Raw genomic sequence first — 19,710 nt, 5'->3', positions numbered from 1 at the left:
TAAATTATTTCAGTAAGTGTGTCCTCAAAATATGTGAAATACTGAATTTATAATGACGTTTGTGATTAAAACATTTGTAAATATCTCTTTGATTCAGATGCTGGTGCTATTACATCCTTGAGCTTTAGGTACTTACATTTAGGATATACAGTTTTACTTTGGATGAGTAGAGTAACTGAGTGGACAGAATACCATGTAAAATGTATAGTATAAAGAGATGGCTATAGTGTGTTAACTACATTCATGTTAAGGGCCATATACTCTTTCTTTCTTGTGAAAGGTCTTCACTGGTCATATCATGAATTGAGTGCTTTTAGGTTTTCAGAAAATGGTTATCCAGGAACAGACTAGTCAGTAGAAGCTCTTTAGTCTTATATATTTATGTATTACTGCCAGAATTGTTTCAGTGTATTACAGACACTTTGGGGCTGTTGGGGCTACTGAATTCATATGGGCTATGAAATGTTGGTAGTTCCATTCTTTTTCATTTATTGGCTGAAGTAGACTACATCCTGAAGGGTATGATTTGAAGAGAAATACAGAAGAATATTCTAGGCAGTTCACATAATGTTTTTGTTGCAAAGTCTGAAAAAGCTATGGCAAAGATTTACAAGATTTGGCTATGTATTTTTACAATGAAATGGAAGTGTCTTTTTAGTAAATTTAAAAGAACAACAGAAATTCTTAGAGTTTATATATACTTCTCTGTAAGCCTTCATTAAAAATGTATTTATTCAGTCAATTTTATGTCTAACTTTGTCTAGGAAAATTAGATTTAATGCCATGAACACAGATAGCTAATGCTGACACTTTCATAGACACCACTCATTTCATAATGAGCCCACATCTCTTTGATTTTGGAATCAACTCATTTCTTCCCTTTTCTTAACACTTCACCTTAGGTCTAGCTGACTCTTTGGTGAATTTGTGGGCACAGTTTTCCAGCCTAGCTTTTGACTGGGCACTGAGCCAAGTCATGTGCTCTCTTGAAAATGCATTCTTGGAAAATTATGGGTACAGAGACTAGTACCAAGACACTCAAGACACAATCATCTGAATACAGTGGAGCACCGTGTGGTTAAAAACTGGTTTAATTGCCATTCTTCAGATTTAAGACATATATAGATGTCACTTAACAAGCTCATTTTAAAATGTTTTCTTGGTTTCTGAGAAATGTTTGTGTTGTGTTATACTGTGCATCCTTAATTGAAAGTCCAAGGGCTAAATTTCAAAGAACTGGACTACTTTTTCCTCTTTATGAGTAAAGTTACATTCCTGTAAGCATTTTTAGGTTGGTTTTTTTTCCCCTTTCTAGATTATGAAAATATTCTCAGAAATTATGAGCAAGGAAAAATCAGGAAGTTATTGTAACTTACTCATTCTTCAAAATGAGCATCACCACTTCAAGGAGTGACAGAATTAGAAAAATAGAACAAAGCTTATCATCATACTGACCACTTTTCTGCTAGAAAAGGGTTCTTTCCTAAGATAATTTTTCTAGTACGTTTTCCTACCCAATATAAATATATGTATTTAAGCTCCACACTGTCAAACTTTGTTAGCATTATACATGTATTTGAGAATAGGTTCTCTGGGGCAGAAAATTATTAATATTTATTTTGATAAAACTGCAAGTGTCACTTTTCATTTATTTTAGTGGTCTTCTTAGTCATAGCCAGAGAAAGCACTTTTTAAAAAATATTATTATTTCAAATCTCAGTTCCTTGCTTTTATTACCCTTAATGTTGTGGTTTAAAAAGAAGTTACTTGTGAAGATGCCTAAATCTATATCCTAGATCTTAACTTCTGTTCTGTCTACAGTTTACAATTCAGAATACACAATAGTTCCCAGCATACAAATGCAAAATTCAAGGGACTGAGCCTGCCTTGTTTTCTTTCCTTTACAGTTTTAGTAAGCATGAGGATTGTATCCATTTTTATGGCTCATTGTTCCTCTGGGCAACAGACTATTGCTTTTGTTCATGAGGCCTGAACATAAGTTGTAATGAGGATCTCATTATTTCTTTATTTATCAGGATAGAAGTTCCCTCTAACTTTCTCAACCCCTTCTAACCATTTCAGTAAACTTCTAATTTTTTTCATTACTTGCTGTTAATCTGTTTTCATACTGATTTATGCCTCATTTCCTGAACCCATAAATTCAGAGTAGAGCCAAAATGACAGTTCACTGTGTCATCTATGCTGGTATGAAGGCAACTACAATCTTCTGAATCTGTTACCTACAACATCGTATTCATCATCAGAGACTCCTGTTGCTCATCACCATTAGTCATTCTATTCCAGTTCCATATTTCTATTCCTTACATTCAGCACCATATTTCCTTTCTTCATCACAGATCCAACTATATTTTTCTAACCTCTTTTACAGTATGTTGCAGCACACCTTAACCTCTGAAAAGCTGAAGGCCTCCCATTCACAGCTCCATAGCTCTGCCCCAGTCTCATCTTCCTCTTTTAACTCCGCAGTCAGCAGAAAAGGAAACAAACAGGGCTTAGTAGATAACAGTAGTTAATTAAATAACCAATAACATGTACACAAGCTTGGTAACTAATTAGTGTGTGGAGTCTCTAGACCTACACTACTACGGAGCACTGTTTCTGTAAGGGGAAAGAGCAACCAGTAGGGAAACTGAGGATGCCCTGCTGAAGTTGTACAGTTACTCAGGAAAAATATTTGGATGGACCTCCTCGCAGACTGCCGAGTGTGTCCTGAAGAGGATGGTCATTTTGGAAGATTCCTGTTGCATCTCTTCCCATCCAGCCATTACTGCACTTTATTTTCCCTTTTCCTTCTTCCTCTTTCTCTATGTCTTTTCCCCTTCTTTCTGTCTTTTAATATTTTTCCTCAGAAATAACTTTTATTACTAGAGTTGGTGGATGTTATATGCTGTGGACACTACAAATAAATCTTTGTGCATGAAGCTTTTCTCTACACTCATTTATGTTGCTGATTTTAATGAGACTGAATAAGAAAAGGAAACATATCACATTTATTGGAAATTTGTTGCTTGCTTCTACCAATAGAAGTTTGTATATTAATATATACAAATATTCACTGCAATTTTTTTGAGTTTTAAAAAGTCCATAGTAATAGTAAATTGGTGATTTTCTTCCTTGTAAAATCTAAAGTATAGGCCAGTTTGTCCAATAACTCAGCTCCTGCAGTATTGATTCAGCTCTCACTGATTATTTAAGATGTCTGAAGTTGTGTAGAAGATGCCGTAGCATGTGATCCGGAATACACTTTTTGACCTGTAATTGTTATTTGCTGCTCACTGTAGATTTATGCCTACGTATTTGAGAATATCAGATCAGTTCAGCTGGAGGCTTTACTTCTCTCCTTGCTGAGCATTGTGGTGCTTGTTCTTGTTAAAGAACTGAATGAGAAATTTCAGAGAGACATTAAAGTTGTTCTTCCCATCGATCTACTTCTGGTGAGTACAAAAATTATATATCAGGCTTTTTCTTAGTAAGCTTTAAGTGGTTCAACTAATCTACTAAAGTTTACTGTGCTGTCCATAGTTACCTACACCCACACCTGACACTTATTAAATGGACAGCTAATTTTCATGGCTGTATGTTAATTGTAAGAACAAGAAACAATAATTAAGAAAGAAGTGACATATGCTCCCAATTTGTATAATATTTTTCATATGTTTACTACTTTTTACATAGTCGCAAGAACACAAAGTTAAAGTGTAAGAAGTTTGAAATAGAAAGTGAAAAGTAACCAGCACACGGTAACTCCAGGCAAGTTTTGTGCTGAATAGTTGTGGCTTAAATATTGCTTGTTATTTATTTGTAACAAAGTTAAATATCTATGCTGTTGCTTTATATAATTTTACTATTTGTTTTAACAGTTTTCCTTTAACATGGCAGAGACTAAATTGAAATTAACTATTGGATTATAAACCTCTGCTTTAAGGATTAAGCTGTAGTCATATGATCAGCACCAGGGTAGAAGGTTTCTGGTTTTCTCTAAGCCTCTAAAACAAAATATAAAATATGAAGGACAGGTGCTTTTCATGGTGGATTGTCACAATTAATCTTCTTTTGCTGGAAAAAGTTATTTACAAAAGAATAATTTTTATTGGGCAAAATGCTGGAAAAGGAGGTAGTGTGGTTCTCTTCCATGCTTTAAGATCTGTTCCTATGTTACCTTTTTTAAAATACTGGATAAAATGTACCAGTAAACTAAGGACTGTGGACTGGAACCCATGCCTGTTCTACTGGGATTTGTGTGTTCATCTCACAAAAAGTATGGGAAATGATTTTGAACCTCTTTGGGGTCAAACTTTCCACTGCTCAGTAAGATTCATACCTACTGGAACATAAAAATAAGAGGCAGACATATATTCTGCTGTCTTTTGTGCTGAAGTCAACAATGCCAGTCTGGATTAGATGTGCTCAGAGAACATCTTCTGAATCAGACTATACAGGGACACCTAAATTACGCACCTCTTTAAGCTTCTCACATGAATGGCAGTGGTTTGGGGTGCAGGATGAGTAGAGGGAGTTTGGACACTGATTGGCAAGGTTCCTGAGGCTCTATAGAGGCTCATACAAATCTCTTTCACTACCACAGAATGTACAAACTGCACAATAGTCCTTCTCCAGCCATCTTTTCTAAATTCATTATTGTGTCCAGATCTCAGTTTCTTTTGACTCTCTTTCACATTTGCAAAAATTTCATAATAACATTTTGCTGTCTTACTAGATTGATCTAAGGATAAATGTATGAACAGTTTTATGTGCTTAGGTGTGTCAATAATAGGGACCATGTCAAAAGCTAAAACCAATAGAAATATAATGTCTTTTTCTTTGTTGAATCAATAGATAATTGCTACATCCATTGCTTGCTACTATGCTGATATGGAATACGTCTATGGCCTAGAAGTTGTGGGACATATTCCTAAAGGGTAATGTGCTTTTTATTAGTTCGTGGCTTTTAAATATGTTTATTGCTGAGAACAGTCTCTGAAGAGGTCAAAGTAGTTTTCCAAAATAAGAAGAGGCAAAAATCTATTATATTCATTTCCCATCTCCTCAAATACTCTCTCACAATTCAATTCAACCCCACGTTAACAAGTTTTATCTGTATAGACACCATTGCAAAAATGTATTCTTGTACATTTTCATAGCTTTTTATGACTTTATGGAATAAAAAGTAGGCACTAAATACTTGATATATGAGAGAAGGGCAGAACACTCTCTACAAGATTATTGCAACCTGCTTTTTGAGAGTTGCCTTGGGCTATTGTAGCAGAAAGGACTTGCAATAAGATTTATCAATTACTACACTTCATTCTTCATATAGTAATTTTAGACAATGCAGTTTCTGAGGAAATGCGAAGGATTTAATTATGTTTAATCTAAAAAGAACATTTTTACTACAGTTAGTGATACACTTTTCTCCATGACCTTGAAAGAAGGCAAAAAAAAAAAAAAAATCAGTATAAGTAGCTGGAAAGAGAAATGAGATTAATTTTCAGACAAAATGTTCAAACTCTACAGGTTGTTATGGAAGGGCACAGCTGTTGTGTAACCTCCTGTTTGGATATTGCAGGGTTTCCCTAAATATCACAAAGTACAAGTTCAAGGTATCGTAAGTGCCTGTGTGGTAGTTTGCACTGATACAAATAAAACAAGGGACATTTCTGAGAACAAAAATTGGTTTTAAGTATTTAGGGCATGCTATGAATCTGAGATCAAAACAGGGCAAAGTGTGCCCCTTCAATGTGTAATGAACAGGTAAATTGTATTTTTGCAGCTTTAATCAGGAATTTATTTTCTGTCTAACTTCACACGAGTAGTGCTGAAAAACAGAAGCAGAGCCTGAATCATTCCTGTGTATTTTTAGTCATTTACCTGAAATATCGAACTGCCTTTCCAATGAAGAGTATCAGAAACCTTAAGAGCACAATTTGTTTCTCAGGTGGTACGATTTGTGCTCTGGAGAGACCAAAGTCTTTTTGTGGGGTACAATTTAGGGTGATTTGTTGTTTTGTAGCAGTCCCCATTAGAAGGTCTCCATTAGATGAAATAAATGTCCTACTGTCCATTACCTACAGGATATGAAATTGTTTAAAAGGTTTAAATTAAACTTTACAGGAAAGCCAACTATTAAAAAAAAATACAATAGGGTCTCTTCTACTGAACATTAAAAAATTAGTGAATGGTTGCTGATTTTATCTCTCAGTGAGGGAATTAAATTGAATACTCCATCTGAAGCTGTTTTATCTTCTTCTACAAATTCTCTTCTGCAGTTCCCGACAGACTGAGATCTTATTAATCTAAAATATTGAAAAGTGTCACCTTACAAGTAGCAGAAAAATTAGCCATGCATGCAGAGATCGTTTTCCTTGTATTTCCATTAATTGCAGGTTTATAGAGACTGTGTATCAAGTTTTGAAAAAATTCTTGTCTTTATTTTTTATAGGTTGCCATCACCGAAAATGCCACCCATGAATGTCCTGCCTGAAGTAGTCACTGAAGCTTTTGGAGTAGCACTGGTTGGTTATGTGGCCTCACTAGCTCTTGCTCAAGGCTCTGCTAAAAAGTTTAAATACACTGTGGATGACAACCAGGTAAAGCTCTTTCTCCTTCCTGTCACCAAGCCTTGACATCACTTCATCATTTTGGAAAAGTATTATAGATGAATGTCCAGTAGGAAAGGGTATGTTCCCTATGGCATCTGATGCCTTCTAGTGATTACAGAAACACCCAAATGTTGTTCAGATCATCTCTGCAGAACACCCTCGCTGGTTGAGGCCTTCTTTTAGGGAAGCGCATCCTTCAGGATAGTCTTGTAAGACTACATTTGGTGCAGCATTTGGACAACAAAGCATTTTTCACTGCTCTAAGGTGAGACAGCTTTTCCTCTGGCAGGTGAGCTCTTAAAGACAAATTATGATGTTAAATCAGCCACTGATTAATGAAACAAAGCAATTCTAAAACAAAACCAGGTACTTATAAGCCCCAGGACACATCTGATGTTATAAAAGGAAGTTATTTTACGTGAAGTAGAAGTCTCATCTGAAATAAAGGTTTATTTGTACAAAACAAGCAGGGTGGGTTCAGAGAGTGCTGCCAAATTTACAGCCATAGGAGCTTTCTTTTCAGATTTCCACTTTACAGAGGACATGCTTAAATAAAACTGGGCCATTATTTCTACACTACATTGCTTGTCATGGTGGGTGGGTAACTCCAAGTCAACTGGAAATCCATGGAGACAATAATTCAAGCACTGTGGTAAGAAATACTCAATTGCAGATAACTGGCAATAGTAGTGTGTGATGAAAACACTGCCTCCACCTTTTTGTTAAGTGATTTGGGATGAATGACATAGGGTTGGCTTTGCAGCTGGAGGTCTATTTGAACCCCCTATTTAGACAGATCAGTCTTGCTACATCAGTTCCTCTGCTTTACAACTCTTATGTCATTGGAAATTATAGTGGGAATGGTCTTGCCTACTCAGGTCTCTAAAATATTTTTCAGTATGAATACACTGGGCCATGAATTTCTGTTGATGCTTCAGAGCCATGTTTTCTAGGGAGCAGCGGGAAAACGCTTTGAGCTTAACACAGGCCAGACATCACAGTGACATGCTGCTTTGTTTCAAGGGCACTCAATGGAGCACAGCAACCTGTACGTCTTCCTGCAACTTTGGAAGTCTTGGAGCTTACGCAGCTAATTACTGAAGCCTTGGAAACTATGTATATGTCTGCACTGAATAATGGAGCAAAAGAGCAAAACCTCCATGAGGAGAGAGCAGTGGTGTGGCTGTACTGCATTCAGGGGCCAGGCACAGTGCTCTGCATGGTGCCATGTGGGAGGGTGTGTGTGAGGCTGCCTGGGAAGCTTTTAGGAGGTACTGTGCTGTGCTGTGAAGATAAACTTATGATCAGGTGTTCTCCTGGCTGGATACAGTACCATTTGTGGCCCAAGCACTTCTGAGGTCTTTTCTTACACATTTTCCTCAGCAGACCAGTATGCTTCAAACAGTCTGGGAAGAAAACTGATGCTGGGTGGCCAAGCAGGAATGCTTCCTTAGAAAACACTGTTCAGCTTAGGCTGCACGTACAAGGTGGCTTCTCCACTTTTTCTTCTATAAATCTTTGGTCAGACGTGTCTGCATTTAGACTGTGAACAAACACCAAATACATTTGTGATGAAAGACAGCATGCAAATAGTACGGCTGCCACACTTCACTTTCACTAAAACATCCTCTAAAAGAAACAAAATCAGTGTCTGTCTTTATCCAGTAGAGTCATAAGCCAGAAATGATCTGGACATTCTCCAAAAATAACTATCTGGGGCTCTGGCCAGTTAAAAGGCAGATGTAGATCAAGATGTAAATATTTTGGTTGAACTTTGTCTTCAAAACTTAGCAATAGTGTTATTGTGTGAACAAAATGTGCCTCCTGCTTTTGATGAATCTGGTTCAGCAGCTCTATCACTCAAATTAATTCTGAGTTGTGAGAAGATATATTCTGTTGGGAAATCCTTTTTCATGAACATATGTGATTTTTTTTCCTTCAAAAATATGCCCATCCTTTATCAGTTATTTACATCGGGGACTCCTTTGTTGGCAAGAGGGATTGAAATGACAGAACAATAGGAAAAAAACATCTTCTGTTTAACAACTTTGCAGGAATTTTTGGCTCATGGCCTCAGCAACGTGATTCCTTCATTTTTCTTTTGCATACCAAGTGCTGCAGCGATGGGACGGACCGCACTTTTGTACAGTACAGGCGCCAAAACACAGGTAACAGGTTAGAGTGAAGTAAGTCAGAGAATTAAAACCGTAGTACTGCTCACTGGAACTTGTACTGATTTGTGCATTGTGTTTCCCTATTATCCCTTCTCCTCTGTCCTGGGAATGACTCTGCCCTGTCATTTTTAACAATCTGCATGAAATTGCATCTGATCAGCAATGTCTTCCTAGGAAAGCTAATGGTTCCAACTTACTCATTTTTACCTGCTTAATTCAATATAAACTGTCAGGTCTGTGGCATCAAGGAGGTTAGGAATTGTGTTTTCAGGCTGCAGAAAGCTACGTAAAAGCCCTTTCAGTTTATGTGAATTTGTCAGCAGTGTAACAAAAGTGCCCTCCAATGGTGTTTAATGGATTTAGTAGTACAGCCTAAACTGAGGTTTTTAGGTTTAATAGCGAGAATGGTGGTGGTTCTAGGTTGATGGTTGGACTTGGAGACCTTAAAGGTCTTTTCTAACCTTAACAATTCTACAATTCTGTTGTCATTTTATAACTGTTGCTCTTGCCTGTATAAAGGCCATTAGCTGCAAGGAAAAAGGTAATGAGGTACAACTGAAAAGGCTAAGTACAATCCATAGGTATTGTTTCTTCTTGACCATGTCCTGGAATTATTTCACATGCAGATGCCACAATACTAAGGAATTATACAGGGCTTTACTTCAAAAATCTACATGTTAATTACTTGCTAATTAGCCTACAGGGTACTCCTAACTCAAGTAACCATAATGAATAATCTAATAAATAATAATCTTGAAAAGCATTTCTATGCAAATAGTTTAGCTACCACTTGTTATTAGTTATTTCATATATTTTTGTTGGATTCAATGCTGTGTCTTGTGCCCTCATCCTTATAGACATCCTCTTCTGCAACCTGTCAATGTACTGATTGTACAGTTTGCAGTTGTACTGCATCATGTTATGCTGGCTTTTTCAAGGAAGATTTAAGGAAACCTGAAGACCTACACCTGAAAACCTATAACCTGAAGGCATATAGGGTATTTGAGCACTTTGGCTTTGGTGCATGTAGGCAAAGGCCCTGATAGAAGGTTATTCAATACACGAAATGGAAAAAGAAATCACCATAGTTTGATTTCAAGGTAGGAGATGCATGGCAAAAATCTGCTTTGTTTTATACAGTGATTTCACAGTATAGCAGAGCCTGCATCTGAAAGTTAGAGTATGGCTATGAGAGTACTTCAATAAATGTAACGATCTCTCTCCTGCCTTTTTTTTTGGAAAGCAACACATCCAGTTGATCCTCCTCTTTGTGGCTGCCTAGGCAGAAAGAAGAGATGAGAAAAACATCACTTGTAAATGTTGGTCAAGTCATAGGCAAAAAGAGAGAGGGGTTCCTTTGATTACATAGAGACAAATGAGTTTAGCATAGGTCATGGAAGTAATGCAAAGAGACTTTCAGAGGCACAGAACTGCCCTTTTTTCTCAAATGGCTATACCTGGGTTTCAGTTTTGCCATTTGTTCTTCAGTGATATCTTTTCCTGGGAGAAAACAGAAGTGAGGGACTCTATCATGGACTAGAAGTGTCCTTCAAACAGAATCAACGCTTTTTTTGCTTGCTGTTTGTGAAGGCAGAAGGAGGGAAAAGTTCCTTGTGACTTCACCAGCAGATTTTCTGTCCCTTTATCTGTAAACACTCTGTCTATCTTTCTTGATGGTATTTTTAAGTACACCATGACTTTAATTTTCTAGTGTTTTAGCAACTTGTCTGGTTTTGTTTTTAACAACTTGTCTCTTAAAATGAAACCTAATTATTTAAGTAAAGAAACATATTATCGATATAAATTTAAAGTGAGCATCTGTCTACTTATCAAAAACCTTCTGTGAATCTGAACTGTATCTTTATAAGAGCAGAAGAACTCAGTGAACACTCAGAGTGAAGTAGGACAGTGCAATTTTACTGTAGTTTTCAATCAGATTAATACCATAAATACTGTGAAGAAGCATATAATTACTAGGCCATATATTTTTCTGGATTAATTTTACCTACATTAATTATGATTTTTAAAATATTTTTAAAAACTGTACTCACATTTTCTAAAGTCAAGTCCACTGATATTAACATGAAATCATTAGTGGTTTTTGACTTAACACAATACTTTTCTCTTAGTGTTAATTCCAGTAAAAGAAGTTAAATGTCTTCTGCAAAAATGACAACATACATAACTTCTGCTTAGTGCTATAACAGATCTGCTATTTAGTGCAACATAGGGTGCATGGCTATAAATATGTTACAGAATGACACTGGGTGCTAAGAAACTTCTGGGATGAGATATTGCACACACATGCTCCATTTAATAACCAAGTGCATAAGTGATGCTCTGCTCTATGTCTGTGTGCTGGTAGCAGGGTCAAGCACAGATGTCGAGATTTCTCACTGTGTTTTCACTGTAGTTGGTTGAAGGTAATCACCAGATATTAAAACTAAAATTATATGCATCTGCAATTCACAGATATGTTAAGAGCTAACATCTTCAGCATCTGATTCTTGACTTTATCTACAAAATTTTATAATTAATCCTTTTCACAATTTTTTTTGGTGGTTGTTAGACTGATGATCTTCATTTCTTGTTTATTGTTTTAGATGGCTTGCCTTATCTCTTGTGTACTAATTCTTGTGGTGATCTATGCAATTGGACCTCTGCTGTACTGGCTTCCTATGGTATGGTACTTATCTTTTTTAAAGATTAAAATGTTAAACACTTTCTAATGAAAATTTTTTTCAGGGAAAGGCAGTGCTACCTCTAAAACAGCTCTATTTAATGTCATTGGGGGAAAGGATAGTAAGGGCACAGTAAGTCTCCAAATCATAAAATACAGACGTGACAACATAAGACATATAGATTTTACACATATATAGTTGCACATATAGGCTATTACATAAGCCTTCCCAAATCTTCGTTCACGAAGCCTAGCCATGATAAGTAAATAAAAAATTGCATTTCTCTTCTACTTGCTTTTGGCCTGTAATTTATGAAAAACATACAGCCAAGTTGCTGTGGATTTGTCAATTGACAAAATGTGCTAGAAATTAATAAAGATTTTCAATATTTCTCCAGGTATGCATATGATACATGACTTTGCTCTTCAAATAAATTTGACACAAATTATTTTAGATAGTGATCTAAGCTTAATTATAGAAAGATTATGAAGTATTCTTATATCTCTGTCATGGAATACATCTTCTATGTTAAGACTATAAAACAGTGTGGCATCTTTTCACATAAGCTATATTTGTCTTTTGGTATTACAAATTAATGGTTAATTTTAACTAGAGGCATGTCAAAGCTGCAAAATACAGCTCCAAAACTGTCCACAATTTTGCCATGTTTCTACATGAAGTTTTAACTCAACTATGTTTTAAATTTACTTTATGCTATTGTTTATATGGTGTCATGAAAGTTCTCACTTTTCAAACAGATCCTTTTATAGCTTATTTTAAGCATGCAAAATAAGGACACTTGAAGAGGGGTGTACAGTATGTCCTTTTTTTACTTTCTTACTTTTTTTTTTTTACTTTCCTACTTTCCTACTTTATTTTTTTAAAATGGATTATATGTAAATTTTGACTGGTTTCCTGTAGGCATTTTTCCCCATATTTAAAATATACTTTTTGATTGTTACTTTCTTGATATTTTATTTCTCTTCTAATATGTTTTTTCAGCCCTCCCCACCTACCCACTGCAAGTTCATTGGTTTGTACTCCATTCTTTTTGGTTATAGATCATCCATCATCCATATCCTCCTCTTTTTTGATTCAGAGAACAACAAATTATTTTGTTTGCTTCAAAATTAATGGGCTTTTGCCCCAGAGACCTTCGCTAGGGGAAGGAGAGGAAGTGAAGAAGAGGAATTAAAATTCTTCACTGTGTAGAAGTAGAATGTTGATTTGCTTGTGAGTACTTCAGACTATGGGAGAATGTAGCTGGTCTGGTGACACATGAAGAGCCTTGGGTAGTCCTGAAATTTCTGTAATTTTTCTCACGATTAGGTGGCCCATAGATTGCGTTCACAAAACAAACAAACAAACAAAAAACCCCAACGAAACAGGGGTGACGCTCTTAGTGTTTATGTCACAAGGACACCTGTGCTTATCCCATTTTTGAAACACTAACCATTTTTTTATAATTTCATTATAAAATTGACTGCTAAATAAAAGAAAGAGCATTTGTTTTCACTTACAATTCTGCAATTCTTTTGTTTTTATGTCTTTGCAGTGTGTCTTAGCAAGCATTATTGTTGTGGGCTTGAAGGGGATGCTAATGCAGTTCTGTGACTTAAAAAAATATTGGAACGTGGATAAAATAGACTGGGTAAGTCAAACTTAATCTAAGGAGGTTTTCCTGAGACTTTTTAACAAATACCTAATAAATAAACTTTAATAGTTCTGTGACCCTAGAAGATATAAGTGCAAGCCATTAGTATTTTTGTGTACTACTGGCTCAGAATAACAGCATCTCTAATATCAGTTGTATTAAAAAATGGCATTTTAGCAAATTACAAATAATCAAACCTAATTTAATGGTAGCAATGTGTATACAGACCAATCAGGTTAATGTGTGCAAATATGTGTTTAATTTTTATGCCTTCTCTATCTGGTTGACATAAGCTTTTGCTATTGTAGTATTATTGGAGAGATTTGGGTATCTTTGTCCTCTGGGGACATGGAATGACCATACAGGAAAAAACAGAACTGGAAACACTGGGGATGCAGAAAGATACGTGTTGAGGGGTTGTTGTAGGTAAATTGCCTTAACTCTTTCAGATTTTGCAAACAGAATATCTATTGTTCAATCATAACAAAAGATTCTGTGCTATGAGGGGAAGAATATATCAGAAATCTAGTTTAATACAAAGTCTGAATAGTCTGACAGAATTTGCACAGAATTCCTAGTGAATAGTAAAGACAAATCTATGTGTGAGAAAGTCCTGGATTTCTCCTCTGTGGAAGTTTTTGAATGTATTGGCCAGTCAGTGGAACCAAAACTTCTAGGCACTTTCATAGATACATATATACTGACATCCCGTATATTTAAGGTAACTAATATTCAGAAAGATATTTTGACAATATTGTCATTCTCTGTGGTGGGAGATACAGTTTACTGGAGTTAATATTGGGCTTCGATGAACTCACCCGTGACTTTACAGTAGTAATGGTTAAGTCTGACTAATCATTTAGACTGAGTAAAATGTTTTTTTTAATGGGGTACTGGATTTAAGTATGGGAAATAGAGCTGGCTAAACAACAACAAGTTTGGTTATGTGAGTTTTTTCACATTTAGTCACAAAAAACTGGAGGTTTTTGGTTTTTGTTTGGTTTGTTGGTTTTGGTGGGGGTTTTTTGTATCAGCCAGAAGAAAAGCTTTATCTTTCATGCAATCTTATGCTCCTCAAACAGTAAAATTCTGAAAATATTTTCTATCACTTGTACTGTATTTGATCTTCAGTTTAACACATATTGCCAATGACAGAAATGGTGGATGATGTGGATCAAGAATTATTTTGGCTACACTGGACTTAAGAAAATTGGTAGTTACGGGAGAGAGATATATCTTCTCTATCAGTGCACTGAGAAAATAAGTAGTTAAGTTTTCCAGCAGGATATTCTGGAATGTCACTAGATTTGATGCATCTTCACAGATAGACTTGCCTGATTGATTTTTGCTTTTCTGGTTTTGGCAGAAAAGGCTGAATGAGTAGTTAGTTATTACCTCTCTGATGTCTATCATTCTGAAGAGACATTATAGAAAGGGGAATTTGCTGGGTTCATCTTTTTGACTGAACATACTTGAACAATGATTTGTCTTCAAGTAGTTGCACCATCAGTCCTTAGCTTGACAGGGTAAATCATCTTGCTTTAAACAGAATAGTTTAAAGTAAGGCTATAAACATTGATCTTGCATTGCTGCCTGCTCTGAGGAGCCCCACCAAGCCCAGTGATTTGTATAACTACACTGGTGTTATTTCGGCCTGAAAAGATTCACTGCAGCAATTGACAGAACACTGGAAATGAATTATTCAATCACCCAGGTTATCCAAAGTGTTTTGAAGATAGAAACTCTAACAAAATATTTGGAAATAATTAGCAGTTGTCCTTTCTGGAACTGATTCTTTGAAGGGTGTGTGTCACATAGCATTGAAGTCAGGTTTGTTATGCTTTTAAGTCTGGCAAATGATAGTGCATGGAAACAGAATATTATGGTGTTTGTTACCTTTTTTCTTCACACTTCCTTAAGCTTCTCATTGAACACAAATGGGATGAATAACATTTTCTTGTTGATTAGTTCTTTATAAACATAATATTTTTAAATATTAAAGGTTCAGTTCGAAAGGTACTGTTCAGGAGTTGGACTTGAGGATTTTCATTCATTCCTTCCATCACAGGATATTCTGTGTTTCTATGAAATTTCTTCTTTTAGCTATGGATAGCTTTTCCTTTCAGATTTAGTGTTTAGGATCAGCTGAGTTCAAATAAGCAGCTAGGCTGACAGACTTTAGTAGCCAATACCAAATATTATTGCATAAATTTGTTTCAGTTTTCTTTTGACTTCTTTTTTATCAACTCTCAGGGATGTCCTGTTTTACGACCTGCCTCTCAAATCACATTCAATTGCTTTCCAGATAGTACCCCACTGTCCTTATTCCACAGATCTCTTTCCTGCCATTCACAGCATCCATGTGAACTTCAAATGTCTCTTGCTTCTCTTGCCTTAAAAAGCTCTGAGGCATCACTTCAGTTAAGGTCTTCTGTCAGTTCCTACACCTTCTTGGTTGGATGACTTCAACAATTGCAGATTAATAATTTCACTATTGCACTGGGAGTGATTTGTCCTGATTTTTTTTCCTCTTTTTTTGGGGAACTATCAGGAAGCTGATCTTTGTCTGTGAGTATATCTCACTTCTCAGGTCCCGAGATCAAAAGTTGATTTCCATATCCGTCCTGCAAGCCTAGATTCTAATCTGGGCCAACTTGACTAACTTGCCTTTTTATTCTCCAGCTTGACAGTGCACTTTGCTAGAATCAATAAAAAGGCCAATAAAGTTCTTGTTAACTCTTGATTTTAAGGCTCAGCATCCCAGATAAGCTGCCTTTTAAGCTAGGCAAAAACTACTGCCTGGAAATGGACTGTTGAAGAACAATATTTTCTTTGCTGTTAATAATTGGACTTGAAAGCCACCAAGGATGGGGAAAAAGTATTTCAGAAGGTGATGCTCTAAGTGAAAAATGATAATAGAATAAGGATTATTTTTATAAGTTAATTATATAGCATGGATCTGGGGAATTCTACGTGGAAATACTCTGGCATTTAAAGAGAAAAAACTGTTTTAAGGTTGCACATATGACTTGACCACAAAATGACCACAGTTGAGACAAAGCCAGCTTCATGATTGACTTCATGATTCATAAAGCAGGAAGAATGGCAAGAATTTATGGTAAAAATTACACATTCCCTGCAAGGTGTTGTGATGTGAGAGGCAGTTATTGATACATGAATTGTAAGTACATGCACATATAATAATATTTAAGGATGTAAAGAATGCTACTAATTCAGAAATTAAAGTAGATCCAACAAGGAGGGTCTCATTTTTGACAAGTATCCTCCAAGATCTTGCCAGTGTTGGTTTCTGAGACATGGATCCACCACTCTTTCAATATATTTTGTCAAAATATTTAGAGAAGAGAGCCCAGGGACGGTCTTTCTTGAAATTTTGGAGTTCATTAGTGTAATTTCTTGGTTTTTTTAGAACTTCTTAACTTATTATCCTCAGGAGGGAGATGGCCTTTTAGATTTGTCACACATGGCTCCTGATTCATGAGAGTGCTCTAAGAGCTCTGAGGACTTTGCTATGTAAACAATTTTCTGCAAGGTAGGAAACCATCTCTTCTGTGAGAATAATTTTCCATCCATGCTTTTAGCTTATGACATCCTAGGGAGATTTTCTATTTTTCCTGCATTAGTGAATATGCTACTCTGAATTATATTACTTGTGCTGTAGTTGATCTCAGTGGGGTGGCAAGGAATTTGCAAATGCTTAATCCATTGAAAGTATGCTTGCCACATAAATAATTTTTAAAGAGTAATATTTGTATCAGTTCTTCTGTCTCCAGGGCTGTTTGAAAAAAAATACTGTCTTAACCATTGTGTATGGAATACTTGTGAAAAATTATATTAAAGGACTACCATACCACTTTATTATCAGAGGATCATTTAGGTTGGAAAAGACCTTTATAGACCATCTAGTCCAATCATTAACCCAGCATTACCAAGTCTACCACTAAACCATGTCACTAAGTGCATTAAGCAGTTTCTGCTCTATGTCTGGTGGTTTTCACTTCAGCCCTTGAATCATAAGTTTTGGTGAAGGGTGTGCTGGGGATGAATGCCAGTATCAATCATTTGTCTGCAGAAGGACGTGGGAGCAGGGTCATGTCACTCAGCCTCCTTAGAGCCAGAGCTTCCTCCAGGACTCCAGCATCTTCCCTGCTGAGACACTTCCTGAATGAGTAGGACTTTAATGGGATTCTTCTTTTGGCTACATGATGGTGATGGCAACATGGGCCTCTCTCTTTGAGCAAGTCATCACAGCCTCACATTACAGATAGTACAGAATTGGTCAGCTGAGTCATGTTAGGGTATGATTCATCTCTTCCTCAAGTAAGCAACAGCATAATCAGGTAGGAGTTAAGCAAACTGCATCCTAAATTCTCCTCACTCTGATAACCAAATCTGCATCAGTTATGCTAGGAAACTAGACAACTGAGCTGCCGACAGTTAATGCCAAGTGAGAGGAATTCTACCCGTTCAGGCAATAGCTGATTGTCTCAGTTTGCAATGAAAAAGGGAAGTTTATAATCTGGTTTCAAAGTGGTAGAGAAACATTTATTTCACCATACCTTAGCATTGCATAGTTTAGCCCTAGGTTCAGAAAGTGTTCTACAACTTATTTACATGCTTTTTTCCTACCAAGTTCCCGTTTCAGATGCTCCTCAACGGTGGATGATTAGATCATATGAAATGGAAAAGTCTAGATGGAGGCAGCTGCTATATACACAGTCACTGCACCTCTCAATGCTTCTGATACTTTCTCATATATACAGGAGTCAACATAAGTCCATTACTTCTGCTTGTTTCTTTGCTCCCTCTTTAGAATTTTTCTTTAAATTAGTACAGTACAAAGATACTTTGAAGGTGGATTTTGTTTTGACTTTTGAGAATAACGTGTCTGTAACACATTGTTGCTAAGATTTGAAGAGTGATTAGGTTCTATCTGTCCTGGACTATGCACTAACCATCTTTAAGTAAGTTGCCAAAGAAAACTTTAATATTTTTATGACTTCTTTGATGAACCTTGCAATAGCCCATAAAAAAAGTCTATCAGATCAACATAACTTCTTTCTACAAGTTTGATGCTACACTAACTAAAGAAGCACTGACGCCAGTACAAAGCACTGAAAGGGTGATTGACTAATGAGAATATAATTGTTTTGGCTCAACCTCTACATCAATGGCAGTCTCTGATTACAGTTAAGATGTAAGATACTAGGCTGCTAGAGAGGCACTCAGCTAGCTTATTCAGTACTCAGCAGTACTTAAACATTTTTGGCCTTTATTTTTCCTATGCAGACTGTATTGGGTTTTCATGTTTTCTTCTGAGATGTAAAAATTTTTCAGGTCTAGCAGCAGTGATTTAGTTAGATGTGATGAGGCTCAGGTCTGCAGCTGAAGTGAATTGCACTGAAGTGGATTCAGGTGTTGTCAAAGGTTCAGCCTTATCAGGATAGGCTAATTCTTGATCCCACCTGAACTTCAGGTTTGTGGTATTTTTGTTAGCCCTTTCATGTCCAGTGAGCTCCTTTAAAAATAAACACTGGCTTTGTAAATCTTAGCATTACTTTCTTACTGGTTAATTAAAAGTCATATCTGTTGCTCATAAAGGTATTTTTGCAAATATACACACAACAATTTGTACAAGATATTGTACATGTTAAAATACAACTGGTGATTGAGGACAGTCTCGATGAACTGCCTCTTTATCTAGCAGCTGTGCCGTTGAAGAGATTGCAAAACCTTTTGCAGAAATTAGGAATCTTGAAGTTGAGGGAGGGAAAGGTTTCTTGATAGAATCATGTAACACTGTCCTCTGTGAAGCACAAATTAGTACAGTATGACTTACATTTTATAATTCATAAAATAACAGTGCTGAAATCTGCTCAAGCAAAATTCCTGTGGTTAGGCTGAAAGTGTTCTATTGTCTCTGGCTTTCATGAGTTAAGTAAAAGCATCAGAAAGGATAATCTTAACATTGATCGTTTCATTGTAATGTGATCTGTTATTCTGCAAACATGAACAAGAAGCACTACAAGAAGTAATTGTTGAAATGGGCACCTGTGGGGATCGGGATATTGAGAGGAGTGAAAATAATTTCCATTCTTCTTTAACACCTTTTATATAAAGATTAGGTGGCAGTCTTTGCTTAAGGCTCCCCCAAGGAAAGAAATTTGTGCTTTATTGTACCAATTAGGTTGGTATAAGAAATCGAGTAATTTGTACTTTTCTTCTTTTAATTGTAAAATCTGGATATCTCTCAGCTATACACATCATTGTAGTATGTAAATAAAAATGAACATTTCTGGTAAGAGAATAATTTTAATAAATGAAATGTTAATTTTTTTAAGTTTTTTTGAAAAATATTTTAAATTTCTTTTCAAAGTGACTTTAGTTTCAGATATGCTTTTGTATTTTTTTTAATTTTAATTTAAGATGAATCCAAAATTTTAGTAATCAAATACTGAAAGGTGGGGAAGTAATATGAAATCTCACCATTTCTCTGGGAAGGAATTCATTCCCCAGTAATTTTTGTTATAGAATTGTTTTAGTCAGCTTTACTCTGATAA

The 19,710-nt window shown here is 36.0% G+C and overlaps 1 protein-coding gene across 3 annotated transcripts in view; it reads left to right on the top strand.

Annotated features, from left to right (window-relative positions):
- Positions 1-19,710, top strand: part of SLC26A7 (solute carrier family 26 member 7) — a 73,744-nt gene that overhangs the window by 32,469 nt on the left and 21,565 nt on the right. For all 3 annotated transcript variants that reach the window (XM_039380987.1, XM_027737376.2, XM_039380988.1), the window contains exons 6-11: positions 3,303-3,455; positions 4,858-4,940; positions 6,461-6,608; positions 8,675-8,788; positions 11,398-11,475; positions 13,031-13,126. In XM_039380987.1, the coding sequence (XP_039236921.1) occupies positions 3,303-3,455; positions 4,858-4,940; positions 6,461-6,608; positions 8,675-8,788; positions 11,398-11,475; positions 13,031-13,126 (672 nt within the window). The remainder of the gene's footprint in view (positions 1-3,302; positions 3,456-4,857; positions 4,941-6,460; positions 6,609-8,674; positions 8,789-11,397; positions 11,476-13,030; positions 13,127-19,710) is intronic.

This window comes from Pipra filicauda, unplaced genomic scaffold, assembly GCF_003945595.2.
Source record: "Pipra filicauda isolate LSUMZ 115617 unplaced genomic scaffold, ASM394559v2 scaffold20_size4479445_pilon, whole genome shotgun sequence".
NCBI lineage: Eukaryota > Metazoa > Chordata > Aves > Passeriformes > Pipridae > Pipra > Pipra filicauda.
Note: the sequence above shows the minus strand (reverse complement) of the source record. Positions and strands in the feature narration are given on the sequence as shown.